The 15,107-nt window shown below is 36.6% G+C and overlaps 1 protein-coding gene across 1 annotated transcript; it reads right to left on the reverse strand.

The window, feature by feature from the left end:
* Window positions 1-2,647: 2,647 nt before the first annotated feature.
* LOC115418435 (desmoglein-2-like) lies at window positions 2,648-14,313 on the reverse strand. Its single transcript, XM_030132913.1, has 14 exons — window positions 14,186-14,313; window positions 10,533-10,652; window positions 10,152-10,310; window positions 9,885-10,026; window positions 8,944-9,104; window positions 8,305-8,439; window positions 8,012-8,197; window positions 7,180-7,721; window positions 6,926-7,068; window positions 6,337-6,558; window positions 5,646-5,888; window positions 5,018-5,148; window positions 4,347-4,640; window positions 2,648-4,244 (listed from the first exon to the last, which is right to left on the reverse strand). The coding sequence occupies exons 1-14, from the start codon at window positions 14,228-14,230 to the stop codon at window positions 3,135-3,137; spliced, it is 3,633 nt and encodes a 1,210-aa protein (XP_029988773.1). The 5' UTR covers window positions 14,231-14,313; the 3' UTR covers window positions 2,648-3,134.
* Between the last annotated feature and the right edge of the window lie 794 nt (window positions 14,314-15,107).

Here is a 15,107-nt window from a genome sequence, read left to right on the forward strand (position 1 = left end):
TAACTATGGTGGGTAATTCATTTATCAGACAGGGGTAGTTGTTTCTGACGAAGGCAACAGGAAGTAGCTGAAACTAGTCAAGCAGGTAAACAAACAACTACCCCTGTCTGATAAATGAATTACCCACAAGAGGCATAATATTGTTAAAATTACGCTTATTTGTCTTAAGACATTTCATGTTCGTATTTGTCCAGTTTATTCACATTTTTTGTGAAACAATATTTTGTTTATGTAAACATTTTCATAACCTAATTTTACTTTTTTCACTAAAATTGTTTTTTTTACTGGTCTGACCCACTTGAGATAATATTGGACTGTATGTGACCCTGAACGCTGCTTTAGATAATCTGATCCTGACCTGCTCAAACCTGTCGCATTAACCTGATTATATTTAATGTAGTATTACTATGATATTAGTAACATGTTATAATGTAAGTTATAACCTGCAGCTACAGTCATGGAAAAAATTATTAGACCACCCTTGTTTTCATCAGTTTCTTGTTCATTTTAATGCCTGGTACAACCAAAGGTACATTTTTTGGACAAATATAATGAATTTCAGAGCTGATAACTAGCCATTTTCCATGTTCTCCTGATAATGACCAAAATCACTTCAGTTCTTATGTCAGTAGCTATGGCATTGTACTGACAAAAACGGTGCTTTTAGGCATTCCATGTTTTCTTTTCGGTCTGTTTTAGTCACATGATACACACAGGAGTTAGTACTTGATTGCATAACCATTGTTTTTGATGACTTTTGATGATCTAATAATTTTTTCTGTGACTGCATTTGTTCTGGTGAGTTTCAGGTCCGCTCCAAAAAGTTAAAATGTCTAATGTGAAAGATGTATGATAAGTCGTGAGCTCTGAATGATTGCTGTGGAAGAACATCATCGAACAAAACGAATCAGGAGATTTCTTTACTTTGTTCATGAAAATCTTGTTTTGTTTTTGCAACAAGGTTTCCTGTTGTTGTTGGACATGGATGAGTCATCCATCACAGACAGAACATAATTGATTAATAGTCAACGATCCTGTGTAATGAGAGGGCTTTGAATGGAAAACAGCGTCTCTACAGGATGTTTGTTCTTGGGTTGGGCCTTTACGCTGTATTAGGTATTATACTTTACTTACACTTACACTTCGTCTCCTCTATTACCATCATTCTCTTACATGGTCTTCATGTTCTGACTTGGATCGAGACTGATAACCTCTATATCTTTGTCTAATATTCAGAATAAAAATGCTTTTCTCCATAGACTAGAGTCAGGTAAGCTGTGGGTGTATCTGTGTTTCAATAAGAGAAGAGAAAACCAACAGGGTGTGTGGTTTGTGGTGGTTACATGCCTGGTGTGTATATCTGCTCTCAAGACTTGATCTGATGATGGGTCTTGTGTTGAGAGCAGCAAGTTCACACACGCTCCATTAAATACCTTTAATCGGATAAAATGATACAGAGAGAAACTGTATGATTGTTTCTCTTCATACGCTTTTCAATGTTTCATTTGTTTTTCTAAATAAAGCCAAAACTAAACTCCAGGCTCAGTGACGATTTGTGAGAAAATGTTGAAATAAATGTGATATAAGTTTTTTATCGGATACGTGGGATAGTCAAAGCGTAGGTTGGTCTGTGTGGGACTAATTATATGCTGTATGTATTCCATCTTAGTATTTACAAGTGGTATGACTAAGAAGTAATAGTTACAAAGAGAAATAAAAGACATTTTGTTATTGAAGGATTTTCAGGTGACATTTTTCCTCTAAATATACGGTGTTGTATATTGTACAGATTTTAAAGCCCTTTGATGCAAAATGTCTGATATGTAGGCTAATGGTGGGCTGTAGAAAAAGAAGCAAACTGAGTTGAATTTCATCACAGTTGTACAGAACAGTTTTTTTCTTACAAATCCATCTACAAATGTTTTGCGTTAGGGTTAGTGGATTAATGTAGTTTTGAGATCAGTGATCCAAGATGTTCCCACTTCACTCCTTACAAGAGAAAAAGTCTGATATTAAATGTTGATGTTAAGATTTACTTAATGACTAAGGTATTTTCTTTTTTTGTCATGTGTGATGTGAGACGTGTAGCTTCTTCAGAGGTAATGTAACACATTTCTCACTATACTTTCTTTCATAGCAAGTTAGGATCATGACAGTCTTATGTTATGTTGTATATCAAGTGATTAGGCACTAACAGTCTGAGGACTGGAATCGGGGGGTAGGACTGGATAAGCAGTGGCTTCTTCCTACTTTCCTTTCTTTTTGTTGTTGTGTTCTTTTTTTCTCCATTATTTGAATTTTTATTTGTGTATTTTTTTTTTTCTTCCATATGTTTTGTATTATGTCTGTGTCTGAAATAAACTTAACTAAATAACATAAAACATAACCTAAAAAAAAAAAAAAAATTATGAGATTAGGATAGAAGTGGAGGTGGGAGGGAAAAGCCCACCCACTGACCTACTGTCAGATATGAAGGCTCCATGTCCACACCATTTTGGATCAGTCACTTCTTAAACTTGATGGGCCTCCTGTGTTGAGTTACAGCCATTCAGTTCAACCACAATGGAATAATGTAATGTCCAGTGAAACTCAGCAGGGACAATGATGTAATTAGAATAAATAAAACTATAAAAACTTATGTTCTTCCTTCACAAAACTTTATTCTTAGTAGTATAAAACAACATAAAGATAAAAACAAACCCCACATGCCATAAGACAAATGTAACAAACATATGTAACAGTCATGTAACATCACATAAATGTGGAGCTCAGCTGAAGTTTAAACACCACTGACGTAATGGCATTACATTCCCTTAAATAATGCATTATGGAAGCTGTGTATACATTCTGAGTCAGTGCACAAAGAGGAAATGAAAGAGACAGCAATATAAAAACATTTGGTGTGTAGTATATTTGTATTTGATATACAATTTTTTTTTAAAATTTGCTTTCCCTTTCCTTGATATATTAAACAATGTACTGGAGACGAGTGTTCGTAGAGAGACCACTGATTTTGGGTTTTCCTGTCTTCTCTCCATTGTCAGTTGAGTCCTCCAATGATTCAATCTGCTCCTAAACCAGGGATAGCCCCATCGCCAGCTATGAAAAGTTCACTGTTGTCATTATAATCCTTGTCATTTGGTAATTTCTTTGGTCTCTTGCACCACCACCCTTCGGTAGGTGGGTGGTGTGTTTACTGTGGCAGAGGATAGGGATGTGCTGCTCTTACTGTGGAGGAGTCTGTTAGAGCCAGATAAGTCCTTCTTCAAACGTGGTGACCCTTCAACCACAAGAACTCTCTGAGATCCTGAAAGCCCTCTTTGATATCCTGACAGCCCCCCTGGCTGTAAAGTGGCTCCTTGCACAAGGCAGGTCTGACTGCCCGTCAGCACCTGTTTGGACCCTGATGGAACTGCTCCATCCACTACCAGCATAGAATGGGAACCAGACAGGGGACCAGTGTGGACCAAGTTGGTTGTGGCCCCTTGGACTTGGCTGTTGTCAACCAGCACCATGCTGGGTCCAGGAGCTTGGCCAGTGGCCATCATTGTCTGACCTTGGACAACCAGACCTTGGGTGGGGACGGTCTGAGTTCCATTAACCAGCACCATTCCTTGTAGGTTAGTGGCTGGTGCTTCAGCCAGAAGCACAGTGTTTGGAACCTGTGGCTGGACTACATAGTGCATGGGCTGCAGCATAGGGGTGGTGGTGTAGTAGACAGGCTGCTGCTGCTGCAGCATAAGCACCTGGCCTTGATTTGTCATGCCTTCGTTCACTCTGTTCACCCGTTCTCTTACACTGTCTCTGTGTTCTGACTCTGTGTTCTCTTTCACTATCTGAGAGCGCTCGGATGTCTCCTTGACCACTGTGCGCTCAGTTTTGGATATGGTCGTCTCAGGCTTGGGTGGAGGGGGCAGCTGTTGGTTGGACACCACAGTGGACACTGAGGTGTGAGTGTTGATGGTTGCACTGGGCATTGGAGGGATCACTGGTTTTATCTCAGTGTGGATGGAGGTGGAGGGCAGTGGAGTGATCACTGGTTTGACTTCAGTTGAGATCTTACCACCGCACACCTCAGCCAGAGTCTTAAACTTTGGTCCGAGATCACTGAGGAACTGCAGGTCGTTGTCAGCGCCCAGGCTACTACAGCAGCCCACTGAGCCAGCAGAGGAACCCTGGCCCTCATAGTCATACACCAAGAGACTGTCCTTCACTCCATGGATGTCCATTCCTCTTGATAACTTCTGTTGGACATACAAAATAACCCAGTTACATTTTTGTTGAACTTCCATGATAATCATTAAAGCTACTATTGCAATAACCGAAATGAGTCTATTTCCACCCACCTCAGTGTAGTACTGTTCCAGGAAGTGGTCTGGCAGAGCCATGTGGTCAAACATTCCTCTTGATTCTCTGCCTTCAAACTCATAGGAAAAATCTCTGCCACTGGCAATGTTCCTCCATGTTCCTTCCATGGTGGCAGCTCCATAACCAGAACCCATGGAATGCATCCCATCCATGACAAGCATCCCATCCATGACAGATCTTTCTAATCCAATTTCTGTCATTACTGGTACTGCTAAAGTTTTACTAGCAGACCCCATTTCCACTGCGACTGGCACATTCATTAGTGGAACATCCTGTGGAACCCAAGAAATAAAAATGTTACAACTGAGAATGAATAATATGTCAGATTACATGTGGTAAAAAAGCACTTGCAAATTAGAGCAGATGATGTAGAATCTTAACATGACAGGTTTTATTATTTGCATACAAAATTATACTGCTTAACACCAGTACAGTACTACTCTCTATGTGACTAATTCCAGTAGACCCTAAAATCTTTCTTTTGTCCAATCCTGGACCTGTCAATATTTAAGACATTATAAGACCTAAAATTCTAATTCTATGCTACCCTGTGAGAAAGTGAGTGAGAAATTGTATATCATTATGTGTATCTGTATATGTCAACTACAGTGAAGATCATGCGTAAGAAGTAATTTAAATATGTTCATACCGTGTTCTCACCCTGGCCCTCAGTGTGGTAGTTAATGAGATGTGATTTGGTGTCAAAAGGTATGTCAGCAAAGGCAGATGACAGACCACCAACACCCCCACAGCGGCAGAAGAGCAACAGCAGAAGGAGGACTGTGAAAATAAAAACAAGAGGATGTTAGTCTAACATTGTTGCTTAATGATTCTCAAATTGCGGTCCGAGTGGTAAATACTAAAAATTACTGTTTTCACTTTATGTATTTAAAGGTACAGTATAAAGACAGCACATATTATTAGCGGAATTAAATCTTCACAAAAAGTGGTTTTAATCCAGCAGTCCATTAGGTAGTTTTAGTAAATTAAGTTGGGTCTAGTGTATTAGTAATGTAATCGTCAATTCTGGAAGGACATAGTTTAAGGCAGCCACAACTTATTAGCATGAAGCTTTGTTGCATCACTGTATCCCGCTGACATCATACAGATGGGGCTTGTGTTGTTATAGTGCCCTCTGGTGGGTCAACTATGTAATGGAGAAACATTTGTAAATGTCCTAAAATTTGTCTGGCTTCACTGGAATGTCTTCTTACGCATGAACTGACATGTAAAACAATGCTAAAATAGACACAAACTGAGCATCTGTTTCTACTTACGTAGTAACAGCAGCAGACCCAGGAACATCAGTCCAATGGCTGCAGGTCCTAACTGTGCCGATTTGCTGGTTTGACCATGGGCTCCTCGTTTTCCACACATCACTCCATCCTCACAGGTACAAACTTGGACCGTCACTCTCTGTGGTTCAGGACAGCTGTGTCCTTGCAAGTCTGTCACTTCCAATTCCACTTCGTATTCACCAGGCCACAAGTTCTCATGGACCCTCAGGATGGCTGCAGTGGCTGTTGGAAAACATGATTAATACAAACTGTTAAAAAGTGCAGATCCCTACTTTTTTCATCATAAGACAGTCTAACTGTGTGCCCTCTTTCCTCCCTTTTTTTTGTCTCCTCTCTGAGTCTTTGGGTGGGTGGCATTTGATGTTTGTATGTTGTTTTGCCTTGGACTAGTTCATATGTCCTATGCTGATGTAGATTCTTATTGGAAAATTGGAAAATAAAGTGTGGATCCCAATGTTTTACTTCTAAATGTTATTCAAGATCTAATACTTATGGTTGAATTCAGCTTTGGAGCTGCAAAATTTCTGAACAAATTTGAAACAAACGTTTGAATAAAACCCCTGTAGTTTGACAAAATGACAATAGTTGTAGACACTAGTTTTTGTGTTCAGTTAAAGTTATGTGTCTGTGACATGTAAAACTACTCATGTCAGCAGTGTACAATGCTCACCATTCAAATGTTCCGCCTGCCATTTGCCCTGAGTTCCCTCTTCGATGATGTTAAACTGGAAAGGAGCTCCGTTCGGGACATCATCCTCATCTTTCGCATTCACAATAACTGCGTCTTGCTGGAGACACATAGTCTGGATGTTACTGGTCAGGGTGGGGCAGTGGTCATTAAAGTCCTTGACCTGTATCGCTATGGTACCGGTGGCTGTTTTACCGGGCATGTCTGTGTGTAGAAAAACAGAAAAAAAAAAATAGAGATCATCCTTCACAGATCCATCGTCCATTCACAGACAGGTTTAGATACAAAGGCATTGTTCTCCTGTTGGTACATAATAGATGCAGAAAACAGATACATGAGTTTTCCTGTTAAATGTGTTGTATGTGGCTAATATTTTGTGGCTTCAATGTTTTAGGATATTTTTACTCAAAACTCTCTGCAGTACAGTAGGAAGTAGGTATGTAGTACTCTTTTACTTATTACTTTATATTCAAACTAATTGGTATATGGGTTAAATACTGAAGCCTTTCTTCTATTTATGCTGTCACTCCCTTGAAATGAATGAAACATCTGCAGCTGCAAAAGAATGTACCTTGTGAAATGCACAAAACTTTAGCGTAGTATGTCCCGTTGACCAGGTATGGAGACTCTCTGTCAGGAACTTTGTTCAGTTTGATCTTAGCTGTCTTTGGGTCGATGATCAGCCAGTTGGCAGGGTCCAAGCCCTTTGCGTACCTACAACAGGAATGACTTATTATTGGTGAGAGTATCCAGCTAAATAGACATTAAACTTTCAACAACATTTTAACTGCACTTGTGCTCATTTGTTAATATTGATGTACATACTGGACATTCTCAGCTGGTTTCCCAGTGTCTTCATCTATGGCAGGGTAGAGTCCTATGACGTCGTCAATGTTGACGTCTCCTCCCTCTGAGATCGGAATAGCTTTGATTTCTGGGTTAAAACTTGGCCCCTCCGGCTCGTTGTCCACATTTATTTTGACAGAATACACTTTAACTGGTGTTGTACTGCCACCAGTTGTTCCGCCTGGTCCTACACCTGGTCCTGTGCCGGGTCCTACACCAGGTCCAGTGCCGGGTCCTACACCAGGTCCTGTGCCGGGTCTTACACCAGGTTCTACACCTGCCCCTCCACTTATACCCACTCCAGGGATAGCTGCCCCAGTTACTATAGAACCACCACCTCCACCTGCGGAAGCTCCAGTTATTACATCTCCTCCCTCTCCGCCGGCAACACCTGCTACACCTGCTCCTGGTCCGAAACCAAATCCAGTTTGATCGAAATCTGTAGATCCGTCATATTGTGGAGCCACATTCCTCACAATTATTCCAAGGTCGAGATCCTTCACATCTTCATAATCAACAGCCTGTGGAGGAGCATCATCAGTGTTATTATTATAGGGAGTTTCGCGTGTACAAATACTTTGCATTGTGTGTAATCCTCAATACTGGCATTCAGTATTAAGAAAACTAATGTTCCAATTACACATATTATAAAGTTTAAGTTCAAGATAATGTATTGTGTTTTTGGCCGTAGATAAATGATTTTCATTGATGTGTTAATAAATTTTATGATGAGCACAGCTTTTCGCATCATTCTTCACATGTGGTAGGACTATATTTCTTCTATAAAACATAGCAGAAAGGTTACTGTTACCTTGTCGAGCATCAGGATGCCTTCATTAGTTTTGGGGTCTGTTCTGATGCTGAAGTACCCGGCCTCGTTGCCTTTGATGATATCATACACAGCCTCCCAGTTTTTAGTTCCCACCTGATCCTCGTCCAGTGATTTGAGTCTCATTACCTCCACACCATATGTGTTTTCCTTGATTCTGCCATCATACTGCAGGAAAAAAAAAAAAATTATGAGGAGATGGTGCCAGGATTCTTATAACATAGTACATATTTTCTTACGACATAAGCCTTGAACGTGTTCATATAAAACGTTACCTCATTCTTTTCCAGAACGGGAGGGTGGTCATTCACATCTATGACGTTTATGGTAACAGTGGCTGTTCCAGTGTTTCCCATTGGGCTGCCGTTTAAGTCTTGACCTTTCACTGTCAGAAGGTACTGACTTGTTGTCTGAAACAACAAAAACATCACAAAGTCAGAATGAATTATGAAAGTAGATGATCTGTGAAGCATTGCTGTATGGGTACATCTTGTATGGTTAAAAAAAGGTCAAGAAATTACAGCCACTGAGTGCAAAACTAAACACTAAAGCAGCAACAAAGGGTTTGTACGACCCCTTCTGCTCATTTAAAACAATGGAAGGTGCTCAAAGTGCTGTACAAAGATACGAGTAAAATGCATAATATAATAAAATAGTGAAAATAACAATGAACATATACTAAAACTGATAACAGATACAAATTAAAATAGAACAACCAGTAGATAAATTAAATAATAGGTACATATACTTGTATTGAAAGCCAGTACAAATAGGTGCATCTAAAATGTCAAGCTACAGATGGTATGGTACCATAAATATGAGTGCATTTTGACTGATTTGTACGGATATAGTCACATCTCACTGTAAAATATTAAATAAAGTTGCCTGTGTGTATATGCTAGTGAAGTCCATACCTCTCTGTCAAGGGTGTCCCTTTTAACACAGAGAGTTCCATCTCTTTTGATATAGAACATGTCATCATCTGGAGTCTGTTTCACAAGTGTGTAGGCGATTTGAGAGTTTTCATTCCCTGGTTCATCAGCATCAGTTGCTTTGACTTTCGTAACTTCAGTTCCTTTAAAACAACAATAAAAAGGCCAAATATTACATTTTATCAACTGTGATGCTGTTTGATGACAGAAAGCAGCATAATTTCATCTATTCTCATTGCAATGTTAGGAAAAAAAATGAGTCATGAAACAAAGACTTCAATATTCATATGAATTCTAAATAGCAACTTAAAATATAATAATATGACCATGGTGTACTACAACATCTAACTGCTAATTTACCATCAATTTTCATTCTAATTTCTGTTTCAATGAATGTAATTATTTTGTTACACTAGCACTTTTAGTTTTCAATAACTGTTAAATAAATAGAGTGGTTAAAAGGTAGTTAGGACATGGAATAGAGCCCCAAAGTAATATCATTTACCAAAAAAATATAAAGCTTTCTATGTCGTCAGAGGTCACTTTACAATACAGCTAAAAAATAATATGGTAAAACAAAGGTAATGCTAACATTATACTAAGCAATTGCCAAAGCAATAACCATGTCATACTTCCAGAAATCATAGGTAAACAGTCTTGTAAATAAAAATAAAATTAGTAATTATCATATTATAATGCAGAAATACACATTCCTTTATGTTCCAAAAACTCATTAGGGTTAGGGTGGAATTACCAAAATATCCCCAAGCTATTACCATGTTATTACTGAGCTGTGATGCTAAGTGCTGCTAAACTAAACTATTATTATTATTGTTGTTGTTGTTGTTGTTATTATTATTATCATTATTATTATTATTATTAGTCTCATGTTAGCAGGAAGGACATGTTCTTCCAATACTAACCTACTCGACTGTGCTCTTTCACTTTAACTGGCTTCATCTCTTCAAATACCGGACTGTTGTCATTCTCGTCCACAACCTTGATTCGTATGTCAATTTTTTCTTCTGCATGACTTCCATCAATGAACTTGGCAACACCTGACAGCTGAAACAAAAGAAAATAAAAGCATACGTTGTTTTCATCTTTAGTTTTAAAGCAGTGCATCTGTGTAGAGACATAAAGACTTTTTTTTTTTTTTTTACAGTTTTGTTTCTTTTGTAAATACTCACATTATAGGTAGCGATCTTCTCCCTGTCAAGTATTTGTGTTACTCGTATAAATCCAGTTTTAGGGTCGACTCTAAACACATGAAAGGGATGCTGACTTGCACCAGCGCCTTCCAGACTGTAATCGATGTTGCCTCTCCCATCTTCCCAATCTGAACGAATCTGAAACACAAAACAGAAAAGCAATTAAGATCACTAGGAAAAAACAGTGGCCAGAGTTGATACATCCTTGTTAAAAATGTTTCTAATGACTGGCACAGGAAAACTGCAGTTATTAGTGACAAAAGAGAATACATTACTCGGCTTTGATGTGTAAATGTTTAGATTCTCAGTGCTGGATTACTGCAGAATAAAACTAGACTATTTTAGAAATTTGTGACTCACCTTTGCTATATATTCCTCTTTGGTATAGTCTTTATTTTCCACTAGTGGCTTTGGAGGGAGAATCCACTCTCTTCTTTTTCTTACAAGAGGCTCAGAGTTTGTAATCGCAACAGCAACAGCCTGGAAACATGACACAAAACAATAAATGACAATAATCATATCACAATGGACAAACAGAGAAATCATCTTGTGAGGATTTAATAATTTAAGTATTTATTACAAGAGAATAGACTGATACGGAACGCGAGGCAAAATATTAGTAATAGTACAGTCATAGTCAAAAGTTTTGGGACTGACACCAGTTTTGTTTTTGCAAAAAAATATGCCTAAGTTTTTCTTTTATTATTCACATATTTCTGAGAAACACTGAAGAACAATTAGAAGAATTATATCGTTTTTTTTATTGCCAAATAAATCACATTTAAACAAATCTATTCGTGTCATTCCTAAAACGCTTGGCCACGACTGTCCAGCTGCAGTAAAAATTGTTCTTTACAAAAACTCCAACAAACAAACTTGTTGAATGAGTCAAATCAGATCAGAAATGTAAATTTATATGACATTTCAACCACATTAGTTAGATTTACCCACTGAACGAGAAACATTTTAATTTATACATTTTGGCACAGCTCATTGTCACTTTGTTGCTTCTTATGATAAAGGCCTTCAGAATTGTAATTTTTTTTCTGAAAAATAAAGTTAATGTCAACACACAAGACTGAAAACAGGTATAAGGCTAATGTTTTTGCAACCTGTAAATATATAAATGTGGTAATTCATTTCCTGTTCATGTAGCAGTGAGATGACAAAAAAGGTGTGAAAGTCTTCAACTCTCTTATTTTACTGTTTATTTTCTAATTATATAACAATCTGTATTGAATCCTCTTTTAATGATCACATCCTGTATTTTAAACAATTATTAACTACACAAAAAACTGTATATGTTACTGAGATGTTCTATATTGGGCAAATGACACATTAAATGTAATTAAGTGCCACAAATTATAGACTTAAGGGTATTTTAACATCATTTTGTTTGTAAAATGAAGTATAATACAGTATAATTTTTAATGTATGTATTTAGGATTAAATAGATTAATCAGGTTTTTGAAAAATGACAAAAAATTTAGATTATGGAGAATTCTTGATTAAAAAAAGTTCCACTACGTTTGTTTAGTTGTAATATATTTACTGTGCACATACCATTTTATTTTATTTACAGTTCTCTTTTTGATAAATAATGCATTTGACACATTTTGCATATATTGTTTTTTGATACTGTATTTTCACTTCATAGGTTTTATTAAATAAAAACATATTTTGATTTTTTATCTTGAGTTCATCTAGACAGACAGTTTATGTTGTTAATTGTCTGTTAGAGATTAAAAAACAAAACAAAACACCAAGATGTCATTTTTTTGGCACTGAACCATAAAGTTATATAATATTAATGATAGCACAACAAAAACAGATTATAATGTGGCATAAAAATCACATAATAACACTGGCAACGATGTGAATAGACTTGTGGCCAAATGTTTTGGGAATGACACAAGTGTTGTTTTCATAGACTGTGCTGGGTTTTTGTTTTTATTCCTCATGTGAGGTACACTAAAAGGCAGTTATAATATCATATAGCTAGGATTTAAAGGCTTTTAATGATTAATAAATCACATTTTAGTAAGGAATCCATTTGCGCCATATGCAAAACTTTTGGCCACAACTGCACTTGGAACTTAATGTAATTTCATAAGGTACAGACCTTCATTGGCGTTACCTTTATTTTCATGAAAAAAGCAATCCATTTTGCAAATTTTTCTACACTCATTTATTCATCTATTTACTTATTTTGTGCTAAAACATTGCAATACTTATCAGAGTTCAAAATCACAACTTGCAGCATCAGTTTTATGCATTTATTTACTTTAATTAACCAAATTTTTGGCTTGGATTCATTTCCATATACACTATTACCCATAAAGTTGGATTGATTTTGTTTTCAGACACATTCCTCTTTTTTATTCCTATTTATACGCATCAGTATTCACCTTTAACCAGGTTCAATGATTACATACAGAGTCCAAATTACACTTTGTCAATCCAGAATAAATCATATTGTCACAGTCATTTGATGAGATTCCAAAATTACGTTCAACAGTATATTTCTATATACTTAATTTAACTTATATACTTAACTGCAAAATTCATTCTCAAAAAGGTGTACAGTAGTGGCCAAAAGTTTTAGCTTTAACACAAATCGACTATTTGCATAAATGTGATATATGCTATACTTGTTCTTAATTTGAAATTTAAATGCAATTTTAAATAAATTTTCCATTAAACATGTGTGCAGAAAAAAAGTAGCAATGAATGTGAACTGAAAATATGTGTCACTTGTAACCCTTCGGCCCCTGTGGCCCAACTGAACAAACCTTGTGTTAGTTTGTATCCCTCAGGTGTCGTATTTCTGTAACGTACACAGACAAATGCTCCTACAGAATGACCCAAATTTACAGCGTAGTGAGAATGCAGCTCAATGAAACAAATGCATTTCTTAACCCTTTCATGCATAGTGGTCACTACAGTGGACAGTTATTCTACAGCTGTTCTCTTATATATTCATGGGTTTTGTTGTTTTAGTTGCATATCAGCCAACACAGTGGACACTTATGCATCATCCCATACACTGCAATTCACACTATTACAGTAACTTTGCTGTTGTTCATAAACCTGATCTGCAGTAACATGTTTGAGTGTAAATCAGTTGCTTGTCATTATTATTAAACAGTTTGTTTGGGTTTTTTTTTTAACATAAAGGTTTTTTTTTTTTGGTTTTTTTTTTTGCATTTTATCTCCATGAAGTGAGTAATGACTAGTATTAGAGTACGTTAAAATGTGAGAAAACATCAGATTAGCTGCATTAAAAGTGTTGTTATTTCATAGTTTTCACATGATCTATCAGTAAATACATGCTTCTTTGCTACAAAAATTAAATCCATGGTGTCAAAGTGAGTGGATATTTTTTGAACTCCATGAAAAATAGATTCATAACAAAATTTTCAATCGCTTTTTTTTATGCCTAAAGAGGAATAAAAACACTCATGAAAATAAATTTTGATCAAGGTTCTCATAATTCGTGCATGAAAGGGTTAAACTGAATTTTTTTTTTTTTACTCACTAAAATGAAAGTATTAAACTGTATTTTTCTTCCAAGATGTGAGTTCATGTCATACTCTGTTCTCTCTGACATGATTAGCTCAACAGGAATGTGCACAACGAGAAAAGTGAGAATGTAAGTTGTGAAACTGAAGACAAAACAGCCTTCTATTGAGTTGCCATGACAACCAAGCATTTATTCCTTGAGTCAACGCCGTAACTAGTAGGTTAAGTCGTAAAAATCAATTTAAAGAACTGCTTCCGTTACTATTGTTGGATGAATCCTTTTTTTTTATGTGTTTATTTTTCTGCCTATTCTGGCTCTACTCTTTTATCTATTTACAGGTAAATTAAACGCGGCCCATCTTTTGGGGTATTACACGTTTAAAGGCACAAAAGTTTACTTTGTGGTAACTAACTAGCGAAAGTATAGTTACTGTGAAGATGTAAATTGTAATTTGTCTGGAAAAGAAACAGGAAACTCGGCTGGTACTTACAGCAAGCAGCACCAAAACACAGAAGGGTGAAAAAACCCGAACCATATTGGAAAGTCCCTGTATCCGTGTGGGGTTAAATGTGTAATATATTCCTTAGTCCTGGTGTTGTCGGTTCGAGTTCCTAACCTGTTCTGAGCTGGAGAACCAGAGGAGGAGGTTTATAAAGGGCAGGGCTTCTACGTACGTATGATGACGCACACAGGTTTGTCCGTCGGCACGAGGACAGGAAGTACAGCCAGGTGGTGGAATAAAATTCCTATGAAGTTATCGAATTTCCACAAAAAAAGCATTGAATTTTAGCAAAATGATATTTACCCATAACTTCTCCTCACACAACACTATTTTATGGAACAACAGATTCATTACTATAACTAGAAAGTCAATTTTTAAAGCTGATTGGCTTCATAATGGTTTATCATTTGTTTTGGATTTATTGAACACAGATAGGCATTTGTTACACTGGTCTACAAGTTTTTTTAGAAATTATTTGCTTCAGAGATTAAATGTGCTAAATGTTATGTATTTTAATAAGATTAATTGGAAAATAAATGACAAAAGTGCTGGTTTGCTGATGTTTTCAAGGTATATGGTTAAGTGTTATTACACATATATATTGGTTTATGTACATTTATATAATAGTTTTATAAATCTTCCACTAAATAGAACCTGTAAAGTGAATGTATTCTAATGTGCAGACAGTGTTTTGAAGTAGATCTTGTAGCTCTGAGACAAATATTCCTTTTGAGTCAAACCCATTATTGAATTTCACATTTTGATCCAAGGCTGTATCTTGGAAAGTTCAGCCAACCAGCATTTTTGACTTGATTTTTCTTTATCAGTGACTCTCATGTGGTAAAATTTCATTACTTTTATTCTGGAAGCATTTTCCTTGTAGACCAGTGTTATCATATGAACAATTCTC

Source organism: Sphaeramia orbicularis, chromosome 4 (assembly GCF_902148855.1).
Source record: "Sphaeramia orbicularis chromosome 4, fSphaOr1.1, whole genome shotgun sequence".
NCBI classification, from domain to species: Eukaryota; Metazoa; Chordata; class Actinopteri; order Kurtiformes; family Apogonidae; genus Sphaeramia; species Sphaeramia orbicularis.

Bases quoted from the DNA above. Each gene is read 5' to 3' on its own strand.
- LOC115418435 (XM_030132913.1), bottom strand. From the start codon at position 14,230: ATGGTTCGGGTTTTTTCACCCTTCTGTGTTTTGGTGCTGCTTGCT. The intron at 10,311-10,532 runs GTGAGTCACAAA...TTTGTGTTTCAG, and splicing joins AAGAGGAATATATAGCAAAG to ATTCGTTCAGATTGGGAAGA. The intron at 7,069-7,179 runs GTATGTACATCA...TTCCTGTTGTAG, and splicing joins AAACCAGCTGAGAATGTCCA to GTACGCAAAGGGCTTGGACC.